The sequence below is a fragment of the Poecilia formosa genome, unplaced genomic scaffold, assembly GCF_000485575.1.
Source record: "Poecilia formosa unplaced genomic scaffold, Poecilia_formosa-5.1.2 Scaffold124, whole genome shotgun sequence".
Taxonomy (NCBI): Eukaryota; Metazoa; Chordata; class Actinopteri; order Cyprinodontiformes; family Poeciliidae; genus Poecilia; species Poecilia formosa.
Window position 1 is genome coordinate 1,240,151 of NW_006800063.1, and position 19,773 is coordinate 1,259,923.

Genomic DNA, 19,773 nt, shown 5'->3' on the forward strand with positions numbered 1-19,773 from the left:
TGCCCTTGTATTTCATTGCATTTGAAACACATGACTTAAGCGTTACTTTGACTGGACCATTCTGTCGCAAGCGGCTGCAGCTTAAAGGTAATCTCAGTTTGAAGACTTTTGAGACCTCTTACAGGGTGTTCTCCAGGATTTCCCTCTATTTCACTATGTCTTCCCATGCCACTGCTGAGCCTCACCAGCATGACGCCACCACCACTATGTTTCATGCTTGCATTTGGGCTAAAGGCTTGGATTCGGCGTAAACTGCAAATGAGACTTTGTGTGGTTTACTTTAAACACCAGCTTTTGTTCTTGCCTACTTTGCATTAATGCCAGATATGTGGATTGAATAACTAATAATTATGTTATCGAGTTGCTTTGTGATCTGATTTAAACATCACTTAATTTTTTCCCCCCCGCCCTGTCTGCTATGTTCCTCAGTCTTCATGATGCTGTTTATTCACTAATATTCTCAAAAAACAAAAAATGAACAAAAAAAAAAAAAAAAAAAAAAACTGAGGAACTCAAAAAACTTCAAAGGGCCTCAAAACAGATTCATACTGATATTAAATTGCTCTTTCACTCAGGTGATTTCTGTAGGCAGTTTTCATTTAGTGTAACTGGAGTAAAAGTCACAAAAAAACCCAAAACTTTTTTCTGATTTTTTTTTTCCGTTCGGAGAGAAAATTGACGACTCAAGCCTTCAATTTTGCTTCCACAACCCATTGATGCGCTAGTTTGCGTTACAACACACAAATCCCACTTGCGTGTTTTCCGACGCTATATAAAATATACACTTTGTCTAGAAATTTTATACGTGAAATCTTTGAATTGCGGAGAGACCAACGCGCACAATGAGTTTCAAAATATTGCATAGTGAATAGACATTACCAAGAAATAAAGTACCGAATGTAAAATTCCTCATTTCTTTATTCCTTGAATGTACGAGCATTAAAGTGCAGCAGCACAAACGACATTCATTACAGACGGCACTAAACTGAACAAAGAAAAAGCTGGTTTACATCATTTTAGCAAAAAGAAAAAAAAAAGTATCTGTTGTCCCACTGGGATGGATGTTAGTACTCATGCTGCCCCACTAGGGGGAGCCCATGACCAGGGACTAAAACTGTACAAAGTAAAACTAAAGTGTGTCTTTATGACATCTAAAATGATTAATTAACGCAGAATGCTTAAAGCACAGCCAGATGCCATGATACAAGACGAGAATAAACATTCAGTAAACATTCAGACAAACGGAAGAGTGCTGTTAGAAGAAGAAGCCTCTGCTCATTGGTTTCTCTTGTCCACCTTCCATTTATAGCTGTGGATAAATGGAGTCATTTATGTTTGATATTTAAAGAGTTAGTGACAAAGCAGTGGCGTTAAGCGTAAAACTGCTCTTATTTTTGAATCTTTAAAAGAGAAGTCGATGAAAATTGTTGTGCAGCGTACATTTGTGACACTCCAGCAATGCTTCAGTCCGTCTAACTTCGTTAAGCGACATAAAGAACAAAGCAAAAGTTTAAGAACAGAAGCATCTTGAAACAAGACCTGCTTACCATTCAGCTTATCTACATGCTTTCTTTACGTAGCATTTAGGGCTCGATTTGCACTGCGTCTTCACCGAAACTCACCATAATTAAAAAGAACGTCTTTTTTTGTGCCGAAACACGGCAGGTCTGTAGCAAAGTTTTTTTGTTTTGTTTTTTTTTTGTTCCAGTGATGGCAAAACCCAATGAAAAAAAAAATCCAGCTTGGTTTCCTCTGGCTACGACAGAGGGTAATGTGGATGTGTTTTTGTCTAGAGAAAATGCAGCCTCTGGACCCGCCAGTGACTCAGATTTCGCTTCTGTCTCACTTTGAAAACTTCTGGATCTCTGCAGGAAGCAAAACAAAACCAGGGTTAGGGGGGACTACAAAGGGGGGATTCAAGATGATTCACTTGGGAGAGCGTCAGCATACCTTTGTCAAGATCAATGACTTTTGGCTGGGCCTTCTTCAGGGTGTTTTCTTTTAGCAGGTTGTTGTTCTTGTATTCTAAACAAAGGGAGTTATGAAGTTTTATGCCCTGTGAGAGGACTGTTTCTAATACACTCCCTAGGTCCACCTTCACAGTTGTAGTTTTTAACGGCAAACTATGAAAGTTGTGCACAAAAAAAAAAGTCCCTCACTTCTCCACTCAGTGCTCCAAAGGATGCCAAAGAACAAGACGCCGTAAGCTTACCAAATCCTTTCTCCTCTCGAGTACATGTGTCCACCTCACCGATGTCTATCTCATACTCATCTGAGCTGCTGGGACTTCTGCTGGACCTGTCACCGCGAGAAAACATCAGACTCGGAGTCAAAGATACAGATAGCAAAAGTAACATTTTACTTATTACGTTTTTATTGGGATTTTACTTTAACACAGTCATCCATAATTGCAAAATGGAAAGAAGCATGCCTTGATCGGTTTTTTTTGTTGTTTTTTTTACAAATACAACACTTTTCGGAGTTTTCTTCCATTTCACAGTAATGTCTTATTAAGCACTTACCTAACAGAAACTTTGGGAGAGAAATCTAAAATAATAACAAAAAAAAAAAAAGAAAACATTTTATAAGAACATGAAGTTTTAAGTGACTGAAAGAGAATCAGTTTGACAGACGTTAGATCAGACCTTTGGCTTTACGTCGTTTCATGACGAGGACGACAACGAGCGTAAAGGACGCCAGAAGCAGGAAGGAGGCGAGGACGTAGACGAGCGGCAGGAGAAAGTGGTGTTTTTGGTCTGGCAGGATGAAGTTGATGACTTGCGGTGCGTCAGCTTTACTGGTGTCTGAGTGTTACACGGTGAGAAAATGTCAGCTGGTTCTACTTGCATTTAACAAGCTAGCAGCAATCTTTGCAGATGAATCTCATATAAAGACTCATTGATTTTTTTTTTTGCCTTTGTTTTTGTTTTCTTCCGCAGAAGGAAAAGAACTTTCAAATTTCAAGTTAGCACACGTACCTTTTCATTGTGAATTCCCATAATGCCTTGCAAAATTATTTCTATTCCATGTTACAACTACAAACTGATGTATTTTATCTGACAGACCAAAAAATAAAATAAAATAAAATAAAATAAAATAAAAAATAGTGCAATTTGAGAAATGGAAGGAAAAGGATCTAAGGTGAAGTAGGACTTGAAATCAAATTAAATCACAAACAGGACGACTATTAGTATTTACTACTAATTAAGTGACTACTGACGGATCTGGATTTTAATTATTGGTTAAGAATAAAAAAAGGCTGGAAGATAAATGAATATCACACTTCAAAATTTGTAAAATACAAACTGAAAGCACAAAAAAGGATGTGAAGAGTGTTCACTCAGCAAACATCACTGCGCTATGTGAGGTTCTGCTGGGCGTTGGGAAGCAGAGGCTAAAGAAAGGGCCTGGTTTCAATTAGCTTCTCAAAAAAAAAGTGTAAGTCAGGAAGCAGCTGTGGACCTCAGACTCAACATACGTGAGTCAAAATCAGATCCAGACTGGTGTAACACTGTGATTTATTTTTCCTGGCAGTAAAACATAAAAGAAGCACAAAAAAAAACAAAAAAAAGGCAAGAGGGGTGAATAAACGAGAGAGCATGAGTGGGAGGAGAGGGTGAGAAATCTCTTCAGAGACGACCTCGCCCCAACATCCCCAAACCCAGATTGTCTGTGCTGTACTGCACTTAAAACTAATACAAGTCGTCTGACCTTTCCATTGAGTTTCACAATGGTTTTGCAAACATAAGGACATGAGCTGGGTAGTCGGGCCTTAAACGTACGAGGAGGAAGTGCAGAAGGGAGGATCAGACGGATAACACGATCCGATCTTCCAAGTTTAAACTTCAAAACTCAGCGCATTTGGTTCATCAAAGGAATGGAACTGGGCAGAGGAAAGATAAAAGTGGAAAAAAGGAAGAGGGGAAACTTTTTGCAGAATGCAAAGGGTGAGCCAAAGTATACACTGCACCAGAGAAACTACGGCAAAGCAGATTAGATCCCACAACTTTGTGACAGACTGCTGAAGAAGACAAACTCACTACTGGAGATAAATCATTGGGATAAAATATGTTTAATTCCCGAGAAGGAATCCTTGATGTTCAATCGCGGCTCGGGAAGAGAGGTGGATTATTTTTGCGGATGTAGCTGGACATTAGTCAGAAGATTCCACTGAAATGAGATCAGCCATCTTGGCATGCTCTTATAAACACACAGGAGCTGGCTCACACAGGCGCACGTAGGCAGCTGCGAGCAAAGATTTTTTTATTTTTTTTCCTCTTTGATACGTCTGCCCCTGAAAGCTTAGACCTCCTGGAAACATAGACAGTTCTTTGAACACTGAAACATTCTCATTGTCAAAGAAATGCAACGAAGGAAGCTGTCGAGACACAAATCCATAAAAGTCCACGCAGCAAATCGTGAAGACAAGTGTGTGAAGCATCCACTGTGAAAGAGAAGCTTTGTGAGTTATGAGTTAGGATGTGGTACAACACGAGTGAATATAGCGTCAGGAGTTTAATGTTAGGCCAAAAAAAAAAGGAAAAAAAGAGAAATATTTCCCTCTAGAAACACAAAACCTCAGAAAAAAAAGTTGAATTCTTCCTCTGCTGCTTTGTTGTTTGGAAAGTCCGAGAGGAGATAGAGAATCAAGAGTGAAGGAAAGACCAGATGTACGCGCGTATAATGCCTCCGTTGGGTTAAGCGCTAAAACATCTGGTCTGCTCGGGGGGCAGGGAATGACCTATAAAAATCTGGAGACAGAAGATAGATTTGTTACCTTTGTCCCGGGGAAGTGTTACGACCGGCTGAGTGCTCCGAATCAGAGGGGCCTCCACCGTGACTCGAAACTCTCTCCGCTCGTGCAGGCCGCAGTAATGATGGTGAAGGTGACAGGAATATGTCCCCTGGTCTGTAAGCTGTCACAACACACAAGGATAAAATAAACTACAAACAACGACATAAAACAGGCACAGAGATCAACGGACCTCAGGTGTGTGAGGCAGACGCCTTGTCTAGTTTGAGGGATAAGCTGAAAACGTTTCATTTTGATTAAACTCAAAGCTAAAGTTGCTGAGGCCTTGTCCTATAGTATGATAGGACAAGACCTATCATACTAATTAGTACTACTAATACTAATTAGTATGATAGGTAATGATAATAGGCCTATCTGATTAGGCCTATTATCATGACCTCCATTACCATTTTTGTCCACTGATCTTCATCTATGAAATTTTTGCAATAACTCCTGCCATTACCTTTGGGTTCCCCTTGAGTTGATTTTTTTGTACTTGTACGGCCCAGTGCTTATGTATTTGACTGTGTTTTCCTGAGGTGACTGACTAGTTTAGCTGCCATTACAGTGACTTTGTTTAGCACAAAGTGTTTCAAATGTCCTTTTCCCAGAGAGAGCCATCAAATGACCTGTTGTTACCATTAACTATGTGTATTGATGACTTATGGTCAGTGATCCTGTGTTTAGGTGTGTGGTTGCTCTGGACAAAAGGTTAATGAAGCTATTTCTCCCATTAACTATGTATTATCTATTTGTTTTTACATTCATAGAAAGTACCCCTGGCTCAACACCTTTATTTTTTAGCTTTGTCTCCTTTCAGGACAGTTATTGTTGCTACTACCTACATTTATACAGTTTTCAATATTTACCCTATTATAAATTGGCATTAAATGATCATCTGAACTGAACAGGTTCGTCTTGTAAGGTTCGCTGAGATGACATTTGTTTTAAATCACTTAGACTTTAATGAATTGAACAGAACTAAATTGTGTCACCACATTTCTTAATCTTTGTTTATTCCTTATGGAGAGGTGCAAATTAACCAGTTAAAGCTGATTCTATGACTCATCGCTTTATTTTATCGCCATGAGATTTTAAGATTTCCTAGCTTGCAGCCAGAAACCTTCCTCTACTTGCTGTTGTAGCAACTCCTGATCCACGACTTTATTCACCCGAGTGCTCAACATATTGTGGTTGCAAGCTCCCAGCTTCTCTATAGATTTTGACTCGACAAGAGCTACATTGCTGATGAGATTTCCATGCGTTTTGGAAATCAGACTCATCCATGCTCACTTTTGCAAAACGCTTCCAACCAAACGCACGGCTGCACAAGGGCTCAACATTTCAGCTTATGATTGTTCTAATCGAGTGTGCACTCCCGGCCGTAGCAAGAACACACGCTTGATTTGTTTCTCACCTCGACACGCGCATGCATACCTGCAGGTCTGTTATTGTTAGAGAGAAGTCACCCTCTGCGAAGGCCTTGTTGCTGATGTTCATCTTCCTCTGCAGGAACAGAGGCCCGTAGCTGCGCTGCTCCCCAGAGGCGTACAGGTCCACCAGCCGATCGGCACTGTCATGCTGGACTCCCGGGGACTGACGGTCCCAGTGGACAACCTGGTCATGTTGTACAACCCGCCGTCAACGGGACGCAGTAGCACAACAACGACAGCAGATCTGCGTGAACCTTGTTTATCCACTCGCCTGCTGGTCCTCCTCCTCGTCGCTCCAGTCTGTCCAGACGCTGCGCCGGTTGATGCAGGGCAACACAGCGGTGGTCCCCTGCAGAACCACGTACACCGCTTTCTGTCCGTCCCAGAAGCGCTGCTGCTTGCGTTCTTCGGGGTGAAAAGACAAGACATGAAAGAGGATTCTTATAGAGGACCCACTGCTGTGAACCATAAGTCAGTACGACACAGAGAGCCGTACTTGATTTGGTCACGTTGAGCTGAACTCTGACTGTTTCGTGCAGGTGGCAGTAGAGATGGTGGAGGTTGCAGGAGTACAGGCCTCTGTCGTTCATCCTCACGTCTGCGAACGAGGCACAGTTACGGTGAGACGGCCGTCGCACCGAGAAGCAGGAAATGAATTGTTGCCTTTTTAAAATCGTTTTTAAATGTTTGAGAACGTCTGACAAACTTTATTACGACAATAAACATGACACGAGTTAATGACCTACTTAGGCATGTAAGAGTTCCTAAATTCAATGGAGTAACAGGCACATAACAGACAACAGCTCGAAGAAGCAATTTAAACTGGATTTTTAAAAACTTTTTTTTGTGACCTATCGTAAGTACAGTTTTGTTTCCATTTGTTGAGTTTAACCTCAGAAATAGGACCAAATGTAGAACAGTTTGACAGACATAAAATACAATTTTAGGAGTTTAGGGCAAGTTATCAGATTTAGCTGATAACTTGTCAAACGAGGAGCTGAAGAACGATGAAGGGGTCCTCTCTTCAGTTTTTTTCATTTTCATCCTGATTCTAAAAAAACCCCCAAAAAACTGACTTTGAACATTACTATACGCAAGAAAAAAAACAGTAAAGGAGTAGGAAAAAATGGAACATAGAGTCAAATCATTGACCTTTGATGACCAGTGAGAAGTTCCCATCCTTGAAGGCTGTTGGGTTGAGGCTGACCCTTCTCAGATTGTGGGTGTGGTACAGCCTCTGGTCTCCAGTTGGGAACATGTCCACCACTCTCTCCATGGCAAAGTCCGGGGCATCCCGATACATGTCCCAGTGGACCACCCTCTGTCTGTCCCGCGCCCTGTCCCTGGTCCACACCATGCGGCCGCTCATGCACTGCAGTACCAGGTTGGACCCAGCAGGGCCGCTGACGTTGTAGCCGGCCACCACCACACTGCTGCTGCTGTCAGACTGACAGGATACTGGAAGAGAGAGCAGAATGTCTTCAGCGCTTCCCCCAGAGGAGGAAAAGCAGAGATGTAAATCACAGCTGCGCACACACACACACACACAAATGTTTAGGTGACTATATTTGTGGGGACTTTCCATTGACTTCCATTCATTTCTACAGCCTAAACCTTACCTTTACCCTTTTCCTTTTCCTAACCCTAACCAAAACTCAATTCATACCTTAGCCCTAAATCTGACCCCTGACCCAAAAACAGGGTTCCCCCTTGTGGGGATCAGGCTCTGGTCCCCACAAGGAGCAATTGGTCCCCACAATGTAGTATATGTCAGGAAAATAATCCCCACAAGGTATTACAAACAAACGCGCACACACACACCTATACAGATATATGTGGTTTAGCCTGCCTTTTTCGCCAAACAGGCCTGGCGGTGGTTTAGATGGACTACCCTTTCCCAAATAGCTAGAGCAACAGGAGATGGCTTAAAACACTGCAACAAATCTGAAGAAAATTTAGCTCACTTTAGGTTTCAGATAGCAGCTACACAGCCTGTGTTTCAGCAATCTGACCACATGGTGGGTTATATGGACATCAGCAAATTGTGGTTTATGAGAACAAAATAAAGTAATGTGAGAACTTTAAAGGGACAACTATGTCATATTTAAAAACCTGCTGATTAGCATAAACACACAACCTGACAGCATGAAGCATTAACAGAACATAATTTTATTAGGTAAATATGACCAAATAATTCAATAATTTTTCTTTAAAAAATAAAAGTAAACCTGGAATTGAAATGACCAAAGGGGGGAAAAAAAAAATCTAATTTAAGTGCCGCAACAAAACATACAGAAAAGTACAATAAGGGTGCAGATTGTTACCAAGTATTCTGAATATAAATAAATAAGTAAAACAATGTTAAATTAAAATTCTGCCACTTTTTCCAATATTTTTTTGCTGGACAACAGAAATATGCCTCACCCTTAGAAAAAAACTTTTCTGCCTATTAACAACTACATGAAAAAGCCTTTACGTCACTGAACTTTACAGATAATATTATTTGATAGGCAACAACAAAAATCTGTTTTAGTAGCATGAACAAAACAGAACCCTTTTGAATAAATGATTACTTCACATAAAATCTAGAGCAGTGTTTCTCAACCCTGGTCCTCAGAGCCCCCCCGTCCTGCATGTTTTAGGTATTTCCCTTCTGCCACACACCTGAATTGTATCTTGGGGTGATTAACAGGCTTCTGCAGTACTTGATGGTCAGGCAATCATTTGAATCAGCTGTTCTGGAATAGAGGTACATCTAAAACATGCAGAGCAGGGGTGCGCTGAGGACCAGGGTTGAGAAACTCTGATCTAGAGCTTTTTCTTTTGGGCTTGCCTTTTAGCAGTTATTCCATGGTTTCTCACAAAGTCCCTGATATTTTGTGCTGTTCTTTGAGCCAGCATAGGATCTTTAACCAACTTGCAGTGATTGCACTCATTTTTAGTGGCAAGTTTTCCTTTACCTATATGAGCTTTAAAATGCCTCATGTCTATCGGTCTGCCATGGCAAAGGGTTTTGTGTAATGCCAACACACAGAGCAAGAAAAGGCAGAATAGAAGTGGTTGGAGCAATTTTTCCTTTATTTATCCATTTGAATTTTGTTACTTTATTCTTAAATTTCTATTTTTTGTATCATTTACAGAGTTTATTTGAGGGTTAATAATTGTTGATTTTATTTATTTTTTGTTTTATTATTTTTCTTATTTATTTTCTAAATTTAGACAGGAAGTAATGTGGGTCAGTCCACTTTCTATAAGTGCAGGGGCCTGGTGAAGGCCAGCAGGCATTTGGGTTTGGAGCCAATGGTTTTTACCAGAGCAAGAGTGGTAGCATGAGAACAAATGAAAGTTTGACCTCTGTAATTGTTTGGTTAAAGAGGAAAATAAATCATCAAGATCAATCAATAAGTTTGGACATTGAACCTGGTTTTGCCCGTGTTGAGAAACATGATGCCAGTGCCTTAGTAGTGGCTTGGTGGAACTTTTATTGGATGTTTGGCTTGGCAAACAATCAGAAGTGGTTCTGTCTAGTTTGGTTCTTCATCTGTTTATCAGCTTTATTGTAGCGCACTGCAGCTGCTGCAATTCCTAAAAACAAGCGACAAAAACTGAGCTAATCCCCTGTGTTCTCAAAAAGTGGTGATATTTATAACAGTCGTCAAACTACGGCTTCTACAGCATATTTAAAATAAAACAATGGACCAATATAAATAGAAATTCGTCCCTTCTTGTATCTTCTTCTTGTAACTAACAGAAACAAAATTGTTTATAGATTTGTATCATGGAGAATTTGTCAAACATCAGTTTTCTAATAACAAATGATGGCACTACTAATATTTTCATGACAGATTTCTCTTTGTCCTGTATTGGGATAAATGGTTTTCTGGACACAATGAATCACAGAGCGACCAATAGGCACTGTCGAGTCCAGTAATGGATATCAATTGGCAGGAGTATGAAAGACGTAAAAATAATTAACTATACTATATTAAGAAATTGTATTCAAGCCTCGGTACTACATGAAGCTCATTTTGAAACATCCATCCATCCATTTTCTAACATCCTTGTCCCTCAGTGGGGTCGGGAGGGTTGCTGGTGCCTATCTCCAGCTAACGTTCTGGGCGAGAGGCGGGGTACACCCTGGACAGGTCGCCAGACTGTCGCAGGGCAACACAAAGACACCACACAGGACAAACAACCATGCACACACACACTCACACCTAGGGAGAATTTGGAGAGGCCAATTAACCTGACAGTCATGTTTTGGGAGATGTGGGGGGAACCGGAGCACCCGGAGAAAACCCACGCAAACACGGGGAGAACATGCAAACTTCACACAGACCGTGCTGCCCACATTTTTTCCAATTGGGTTGGGAAGGATCTATTTTTTAGTTTGTCAATCGGGGGAGGGGGGGACTTGAAGTTTTAAATTTCCTCTTGACGGAGGGTCGCAGGGCGCCCCATTCAGACAGGCAACAACCTCCATCTTTTCTCTAGTCAAAATCAAGAACATTAGATCTGAGTTTTATTACCTTCACTTTTTTGGCTTCTTGAACCCCAGAGAGCTACATATTTTCTTCCAAATTGAAAATTTAGATTTTTTCTTTTTACCATCCATAGCTTTATTATCCAAATCCTCCAGGATGGTTTCTCCTGTGGTCTCGGTCTCTTCGGGTTCCAGATCCGTTGAACAACCAGGCAAAGATTCTGCTAAGAATTCCTTCTCAGAAGAAACCTCTTGTTTTGTATCTTTAATCAGGCCGACCAGGTTCTGTGAATCTTCCTCCTCTTTTAAAACGGTGGTGTTGTTTTTATCTTCTCTGTCTTGAAGCAGTTGATCCTCTTTTGCTTTTCTCAACTCCTCTTTTATGCAACTCATCTCCTGTTGGTATTTTTCTGCTTGTTGTTTTAGTGCAGTGACATCAGTTTCATACCGGTTGTTTTGCTCCAGGTAGAAATCTTTAAATTTCTCCAACTCAGCCTTGATAAGCTTTTCTTTCTCTTCTCTTTCTGAAAGATCAGTTTCCCTCTGCTTTATAATATGCTTGTATGTTTCAGCCTGCTGCTGCAATTCCTTGACATCATTTTCATACTTGATCTTTAGTTCCTTGTATGAAAAGTGGACTTGATCGAGTTCATTAAGAATGTACTTTTCCCTTTTGTTCAGAATTGTGATCTCTCCTGTCATATTTTGTAAGAGCTCCTCCTTTTCAGCTCTCAGGTCATTGATAAGTTTCTGATTCTCCTCAACTGTCTCCAAGTTGGCATATTTCAGCTGGCTAACCTCCTGCTTATATCTTTCTACTTCTCGATTCAGTTCAGAAACATCACTTTCATACTTGCCGATAAATTCATGGTAGGAATGTTTCATATCATTAAATTTTTTCTGCAAACGTTTCTTATCTCCTTGCAGGAATTGGATTTCTTTGGTTTGGTTTTCCTGGAGAACAGCATTTGTTGCTCTTAGGTTGTCAATCAGTGCCATGTCTTCCTCTGATTTCTTTAGATGGTCTTTTCTCTCCTCAATTATACGTTCCTGTAACACCATAATATCAATTTCATATTTGCACTTTAGCTGCTGATTCCACTTTGCTTTCTCCCTTTCTAACTCTTGCTTGGTCTCTTCCAGCTCTGCCTCCAGGTGGGCCCGTTTCTTGTTGTCTTCACACCGTCCAGCGATCTCAATCTCCAGAAGGGAGCTCAGTTGTTGGATTTCCTCAAGCAAGGCATCGTATGCAGGTGTGAACAGGTCTTCAGGGTTGGAGAGATGGGGCTCCATCTCTCCACTGCCGTATCTTGGGGTATCAGACATTTTCTCTAAAATGCAATTACTAAAATCGTTGATTTTAAACTATCTGAAAGAGCTTTGCGCACGTCTGAATTAGTCAGTGATATTGCAAGCAATGAAAAATATGCAGAATTGTGTTACATACAATTCTGCAGTTTATGACATCACAGACAGCACTGCCAGTGACATCACAGAATCTTCCTTTGCTGGTGGTGTGACATCATTCCACCACCACATATCTCACTCTTTATTCTTGTTTACATTCAAACGTCATGTCATCTTCAGTTCTTTAAAGTTTCTAAAACGTTTTAGAAACCTGCATATGTAAAAGCCTTTAGGTAAAAACTAAAGACTCTTTAGTGTTTGTGAGGCAAAACATTAGAAACTTAATAATCCATATTTATAAAGTAATTTCAAATTATCTATAGTTGGTGATTTGAACCTTAGATATTTGATGGTTTTACTTGGTAACTTCTGTGATGTGTTCACTGAACCAGTTCCCATCATTTCTCTGCACCTGCAGCCTTCAGTCAGACTGAAGGAGGTTTTTGTACGACCATAAATCACTGTGTGAACGCGTTGTTACCATGGTAACCCAGACAGTAATAATCTCCAGTATCTTCAGCCTGAAAACCACTGATGGTTAAAGTGTAATCGGAACCAGATGTACTGCCGCTGAATCTAGATGGAGTTCCTGAGAACCGACTTGAAGCCTGATATATAAGAAGTTTAGAGGCTTTCCAGGTTTCTGCAAGTATCAACTGAGATCAGAACCAATATCCGAACTTCCCTGATGGTCACAGTCGCTCCAACACTGACTGACTTTGATCGTTCAGACTGAGTCAGAAAATTATTGGCAGATGATGCTGAAGAGAGAAATGAGCAACGTTAAAGGAAAACAATAATAAATCTGAGTTCAAACAAAACTTGATAGCTAAATTTAAAAGTCAGTCTGACCCCGAGTGAGAAAACCCAACACAACCATCAGAGCTACTGGAGACCTCATCCTGATGCAGGTTTCAGTGTCGGAGCTCAAACACACTTTGGACTTAAAGCTTGAGGAGCAGCGATGCATCGACATCATGTAAATCCACACCTGCTGAGATGAAACAGGAAACACACAGATGATTCAGCCAACACTTCATCTAGTGACAATATTCAGTTTTTATTTCAACTGAAGATCAAATAATGTATTTATTGGTTGTTCATGTCACATTTATAATGTTTCTATGTCCCCTAAATGTGGTGTTATAAACTAAAACACACAAAATCAGCAAATATTTTACATAAAATAGATCCATACATTGAGCCATATAAGGTTTAAATCTTTGTAATGTAACCTGTATTCATGTTCCAATGATCCTCATTATGTTTCTTCTGGTATGTTAAGGTTATCAAAGAGACTTTGATCTATTTGGATTTGTGATTTAAATATGTGTTTATTATTTATAGTTTAATTTTACACTACAGGATGCAGAACCTTTCTATATTATTATTTTAAATCATATTTTTAATTAATGTTGATATTAAATGTAAAAAGAACAACAACCTGAACACACATTCTGAAGAATATTATAAATTTTGTTTATTTATAAAAGCTGATCAAATTCACATCATTGATGTTCTTCAATAACCACTAAATTAAATAGATTCTCATTATTTTACTTCAAAAGGTGAAACCACATTACAGCTTAAGTTTTAAAGTTTATATTTTAGGATGATACACTTGTAATTGATTGGCCATTCTAGTGTAGAAATGATATTTAATTAGAAGAAACTTGTCTAACATTGTGTTTCTACATTCCTGCTGGATATTTTCTTGCTTATCATAATCCAGACATTTTGCAACGACTTGATTTACAAAAGTTAGAGACATTTTAGAAAGTCACCTTAATGTTTTAATAAAATGATTAAAAACGTGAAACGTTAATAAAAAGAAGAAGGGATTGTCACTTATTTTTTATTTACAACTTTTGCACTCCCGAACACAAAATAGAAAGATAAAATTAAAGAAGTAAAATATAAACTGACTTTAATATCATTTATTTAAATCCATCAGTTTTACAAATATTGGTGATGTCAGACAAGTTCTACTAATGGCAATAAGATCACAAAAAAAGAATTTCAGGGTTCTGTCATTTGTAATTTGTTTTAAGGCAGTGTGAATGCCAGGCTTTTGAACAACCTGTGAAGAAATGTAAATGTTAAAAAACAAACAAAACAAAAAAAAAATTCAAAATCTCAAATAAGCCATTACACCTTACTTTAAGATCACATGAAAAATTTAAATATGGATTAACAATTTTATTTTTTTTTTCAAATGTGCAAAATTGAACTTTTTGGATAAAATTTTATGTTCCGTTTTAAATAAAGATTGAGGGTAAAGGTTTTAAGGCGCTTTGAAATCTTCCACTGCTTTGAAAGTCACCATGATGATGTACATTTCATTGTATTGAAATCTGTATACTCAATTCTGAAAATGAAATTTGTTCATGGTCAACAGTTCAACAAAGACATACATCCTATTTGCAACACTTTAATTCACGCTACAAATTAACTAAATATCTTACCTTTACACTGGTAGCCAACCCACTTGAATGAAGATCAAGGACCAAAACACTGAGTACACTTCTCCAAAGAAGATAATGTTGTGCACATCAGGTGATGTTTTTGACACTACAAGGAAAAAATTCAACACACACACACACACATATATATAGTATTATTGATATTTATTTAAAATATATTGTATTCAATATTGGATAATAAATGAGAAAATATTTAAAGAGGGTGCCAGTCATAAAAAAATAACTGATCCTAAAAACTTTTAAATTGTTGAATTAAAAATATTGTATGGTAAAAACATAAAGACAAAATCTGTATGTATGTATATATATATATATATATATATATGTATGTGTGTGTTTTTTTAAGTACTGGCAACATTTAAAATTTCATTCTAATATATTCTGGGATGCTAGGTCAACATTTGTCAGAGGTGAAACCAATATTAACAATCTCACAAGAACCAAACATGTTTTTACCAATTCAATAATGCCAGGTCCCCATATACAATATGGTCCTCCTGTATCACATTGGGGCAGTTGACCATGAAACACACACATACACACACTGAGCTTACAAACTGAAAACCATGACATGAGACTGTCCTTACAAACCAGTGTCTTTATAAACCACATGGCATTCAGGTCCACACACAGACACACTTAAATAGAACAGGTTGCCTGACTGACATCATTTCGCTGCACATTAATCATAAAATACCTCTGAATTGATGGGGACTGGATCCAGGACTGCATCTGTCTTGTTTGGGACACTGGTTGTCATCTGATCCTGGTCATTTTCAGCTCTGATCTGAATCAAAAAATAAAATACAAGTCAACACCATATTGCCTTTGACTTATTTACGGAGATATCCTCAATTAAGTAATGGCGCTCTATGAGAGCAAACGCCCATGAAAGGAAACTAGTTTTAAATCCAGCCAAAATGTTTGGTAAAGTCAAAATAAAAACCCAACTTCTGTACCTGTTTTGTGTTGTCAGTTGTAGAAGTTGAATGAGTACAATCGGGACTTTGAGATATTTCTTTCTCCAACTTCTGTGAAAAAGAAGAAAGACTGATTATTTTTTCCCCACAGAAGATTTTCTGTGATGTAGCAAAGAAAATAGTCTGATGGTTGACTTAATTGTTTCTAATTATGGAAACTGCGTAAATACTATCATACTGTAATTATTAATTATACATTTGTGGGCCATCTATTGTTGTGAAAAGAATGGTAAAACAAAGAAGGTTCCGGTTGTAAATCATCATTATTAGCATATTAAATGAACATAGTCTTAAGATTCATAAATTTTGATTTTTTTTTAGTACCTTGAGTCGCAATGACCAGTCTGAGTCCCCATAATTGTAAGTAATCTCTTCTCCCTGCTTGATAACTTGAGTTGCAAATAAACACAAATGTGGCTTCTGTTGCACCGTTAGATACTTCGTTTTGACATTTGGGCTGATATTGTCATCGTTTATAAGCCTTCCAAGAGAGCCATCTTCTTTTGCTGCATCAACACTGCAAATATATAACATTGAATTTTAAATATAAACATATTCATTTACATATATGCCATTCTAATTAAACTTCTGACACAAACATACTCACTACAAGAGTTTTCCATGAAAGTAGAATTCAAACAAGAAAACTTTAAGGTTGTCATGGTAAACTTGGTAAAATCTGGAGAATTTGGCTGCATGTGAGGTTATTCAGCTAATTAAGGTACAAATACACATTTAAAAATTGAAGGACGCCTATATTTACCTGAATTTGAGGACTCCTGGTTTACACTTCCAGCATTTAAGTTGAAGTCAGCCAATTGATTACAGTACACAGCTTTAAAGCCATCGGTGCACCTGCCCTATTGCAGCCATTCATTAAAACCTTCAACCATTGGTGCTTTTCCAAAAGATAAACAAGTTTCACAGAAACCTGTGTGTTTACTTCTTATTAATTTCCTGCTTGCTCTTCAGCAGGACCAAAGGCAATCAAGCTTAACGAGCTTAACAAGCAGAACGTCACTACGCAAATAGCTAACATAAAGCAAGCAGTTTGCCAATATTGTTAAATATAATGATAAACCTTAAAGTCTATTACCCAGCTTTTACCACCAAAAGCTAGGTGGTACCTGTTTGGGGTATGGTACCACACAGGTACCATCTACTCCAAACATCGTCAACTTATCAAACACGTTTCGTCTAGCTAGGAGGCTAGCTCTCCTAGCCAAGCTAGTCTCTTACTTTAAAACACTCGGAATAAAAACTATACTGCTTCAGGTAGGTATTTTCAGTCATAAAAGCATACATATCTAAGTTACTTGATGTAAATATCCAAAATAAGTTGGTTAGCTTTCATGTCACCGAAATTAAAATCAAAAATTCATTTTGCTCAAAAATCATTCTTACATTTGCAGTTATTTACTTGTAAATAACTTTTTGTAGGCAAAATTTATTTTTTATTTATCATTAATGCTTACCTGTGCACAGTTATTCCACCAACACGTCCATATTGAGAGCTGTGGCTTCAAGTGAGGATTTAATTTTTTAAAAACCTGGCGTCTGGGACTGTTTGGCAATAAGACACGCCAACAGGTTTTTTCCAGCCAATCAGATGATGACTGGCTAAAAGCGCGCGTAGTGTATGAAAATGTGTGTAAAAGTGCAATTCATACACTGAAATCAGGCGGCGCTGTGTTATACAGTGGAAAACACAAATCTCAGGTCACATGGTATAAAAGGACAATTAAAGAAAGTGAGATATCACGCTGTTTATTCACTGAAAAGTACAAATACATGGTGCACATCATGCAAAAACTGGCATAGTTCCTATAAAACTTTAGATTTATGAGAAAAAGTGTTGTTTAGATACTCAAAATTTAAAATACACTCCTTGATTTATGAGCACATTGGCATTGCCCTTGCATTACCATTAGGTCCATGTAACGCAAGTATGTATTCAGGTCAAAAGGCAGGCTAAACCATGTATACCAACACACACACAAACACACACACACACACACACACACACACAAGTTGCATACCTGCTGTGAAGAAGCACGCCACAGAGACTGAAGGAAAATAAAACCGGAGAGGAATAAATGCGTTAATCCCTTAAACAGACATGAGCAAACAGAAATAGGATGTTTTGTTGGTTTCAGAATACAAACTAAAGTCCAAGTGGGCGTTTGATTGAGCTTTACTGAACGTCCTTCATCCTAACATGTTTTTTACATGTGTGTCAGCAACTGCTTTAATTGACAAACCAGATTTATGTCATTATTGAATTGTGATCAATGGCCACACACAAAAGGACCAAAAGTAACCCTCGGCCTACACTTTTGACACCCCTGCTCCAATGTTTTTATTACCTAACAGAGAACTGTTTGATCCAGATGATGACGACATGACTGCAGAGCTATCAAGACATAACTTTTAACCTTTAACATTGAGAGGCCGAGCAAGGGGATCTTTAGTTGCAGAAGCAGGCAAAAAGCTCCATGGTAACACTGGAGATGCAGCAAAGATTAACGGGCTCAGTTGGGGAAAATCTGGTGACAGGACAATTACTAACTATACATTTCACAAATCTACGTGTAATGGAGGGGTGGAGGGGGCTACAAGCAAATATGTCATGTCGACCAAAGTACTTGATGAGATAACACCAACTTTGAATGTTTGGAGTACAAAATAAAACTGCAAATCGAACACCCACCAGACTTAAAAGATGGTGATGGCAGTAACATGCTTTAGCGATTCTTTTCTTCAGTTGGAAAGGGGAACTTGCTTTTTGTTGACGGTAAGATGGATGGAACTAAAATATAGGTGAGATTGTCCTGGAGATAATCCAGAACAATGGATATTCATCTGACTTAAGCGTTCTAACGGTTCTGTTAGAACGGTTCAGCCAAAGTGCAGAACTAGATTCAGCTGAGAATCTGTGGCAATACTTTCAAAGTAATCTCCATCCAATCTGGTGTTAAACTGTCTTGCAAAGAAAAAAAGAGCTGCTGAAAACAACTGTAGTAGCTTCAAGACAAACTGCCACATATTACGTACTTTGATTTAGTCTGATTAAAAGTTCAGATCCATTCATGAATACTTGTACTTTGGGTATTTTTTCCCCATTATGTATTTATGAGTTTTAAAGCACTTTCCTTAAAAGTGCCTTAAAACTTTTAACATGTGAAACAAATTTATGACGTGTTTCAGATGTCATAAAAGTAATTTCATGTTTTCATTTTAATAGCTAGACCGTGGAGACAAGTTTCCTGGAGAAACGGGGAAAAAAAATCTAATTTTGCAAGGGATTTCGTTTATTAATCGAGCAAAAGATGGCTGCTTTTGTATAAGCTTTCGCAACACAAGTACAACAATGCCGAACTTCAGCCTACTTACTGTGGATGAAAAGAAGAGCCTGGAGAATAACACCATCCCTCATGATCATGCTCCTCCTCAACACAAAATTCAAGCCAGTGAATTACCCGTTTGATGATAGTTTGGAAAACAGGTCCTGCTTTGATTTGGTCAGCAACAGCATTTGTCTTAGTTACATTACAGAGTAATGAGGAGCAGCGAAAGAGAACCAAAGCAGGACCGAACCAAACTGCTCTCAGTCGGTAAATGTAACCTGACACTGTCTCGAAATCCCTCCTTCAATCACTTTATTAAAGTGCAATATCTCGTCAGATTCACCCAACTGCAACCTGTTATTTTCCTTGCTTACAAAATATCTTGTTGCTCTTGAAAAAAAAAAAAAAATCTTTAATGATGCCAAAAATATGCAATGGATGAAAAGTTAGATTGGCTAAATAAGAAGAATAGTAAAAAAAAAAAAAAAAAAAGAAAAAAAGGTAAAAATCATTGAAAAATATTTTGTAATGTTTTATGGATTCGGCGTTTATTAAAATAACTTTATTTGACCATTTTATACGCACTAAAACACATAGGGCCAATAGTAAACAACATTTATATAACCATGTTCGCCACAAAACACGCTATAATTAAAAACGTACCAAACCGTGATTAAACCATAACTTAGCTCAATAGAGACCCCTGGTGCCTGAGTTTTGCAACGACACTGAGCAGACTGTGAAGAATTTAAGTGGTTTTGGTGCCGTGCCAATATGTGACAGTATACACTATTTAAAAAAATAATAAATAAAAGCATAATATGCACAGAGGCATTTTATTCTTACAA

The 19,773-nt window shown here is 38.4% G+C and overlaps 2 protein-coding genes and 1 long non-coding RNA gene across 6 annotated transcripts; all 3 read right to left on the bottom strand.

Annotated features, from left to right (window-relative positions):
• Positions 1–900: 900 nt before the first annotated feature.
• Positions 901–19,198, bottom strand: LOC103144338 (matrix-remodeling-associated protein 8-like). Its single transcript, XM_007561272.2, has 12 exons — positions 18,972–19,198; positions 17,618–17,644; positions 7,378–7,683; positions 6,722–6,823; positions 6,497–6,630; positions 6,230–6,409; positions 4,778–4,916; positions 2,646–2,804; positions 2,523–2,547; positions 2,213–2,298; positions 1,951–2,025; positions 901–1,865 (listed from the first exon to the last, which is right to left on the bottom strand). The coding sequence occupies exons 1-12, from the start codon at positions 19,018–19,020 to the stop codon at positions 1,843–1,845; spliced, it is 1,305 nt and encodes a 434-aa protein (XP_007561334.1). The 5' UTR covers positions 19,021–19,198; the 3' UTR covers positions 901–1,842.
• LOC107837234 (uncharacterized) lies at positions 7,881–17,331 on the bottom strand. Its single transcript, XR_001663243.1, has 3 exons — positions 17,251–17,331; positions 15,226–15,236; positions 7,881–7,891 (listed from the first exon to the last, which is right to left on the bottom strand). It is a non-coding gene; the product is annotated as an uncharacterized LOC107837234 (long non-coding RNA).
• LOC103144337 (synaptonemal complex protein 1-like) lies at positions 10,495–16,126 on the bottom strand. Of its 4 annotated transcripts, XM_016676002.1 has the most exons (6): positions 15,903–16,126; positions 15,558–15,629; positions 15,296–15,385; positions 14,581–14,686; positions 12,968–13,106; positions 10,495–12,876 (listed from the first exon to the last, which is right to left on the bottom strand). In XM_016676002.1, the coding sequence occupies exon 6, from the start codon at positions 12,032–12,034 to the stop codon at positions 10,757–10,759; it is 1,278 nt and encodes a 425-aa protein (XP_016531488.1). In that variant the 5' UTR covers positions 12,035–12,876; positions 12,968–13,106; positions 14,581–14,686; positions 15,296–15,385; positions 15,558–15,629; positions 15,903–16,126; the 3' UTR covers positions 10,495–10,756. The 4 variants fall into 4 exon arrangements, 3 of the variants coding, with proteins under 3 accessions (XP_016531488.1, XP_016531487.1, XP_016531489.1); XM_016676001.1 differs by having other exon boundaries at positions 12,968–13,109; positions 15,296–15,629; positions 15,903–16,117; XM_016676003.1 differs by lacking the exon at positions 15,903–16,126 and having other exon boundaries at positions 15,296–15,777.
• Positions 19,199–19,773: the final 575 nt, after the last annotated feature.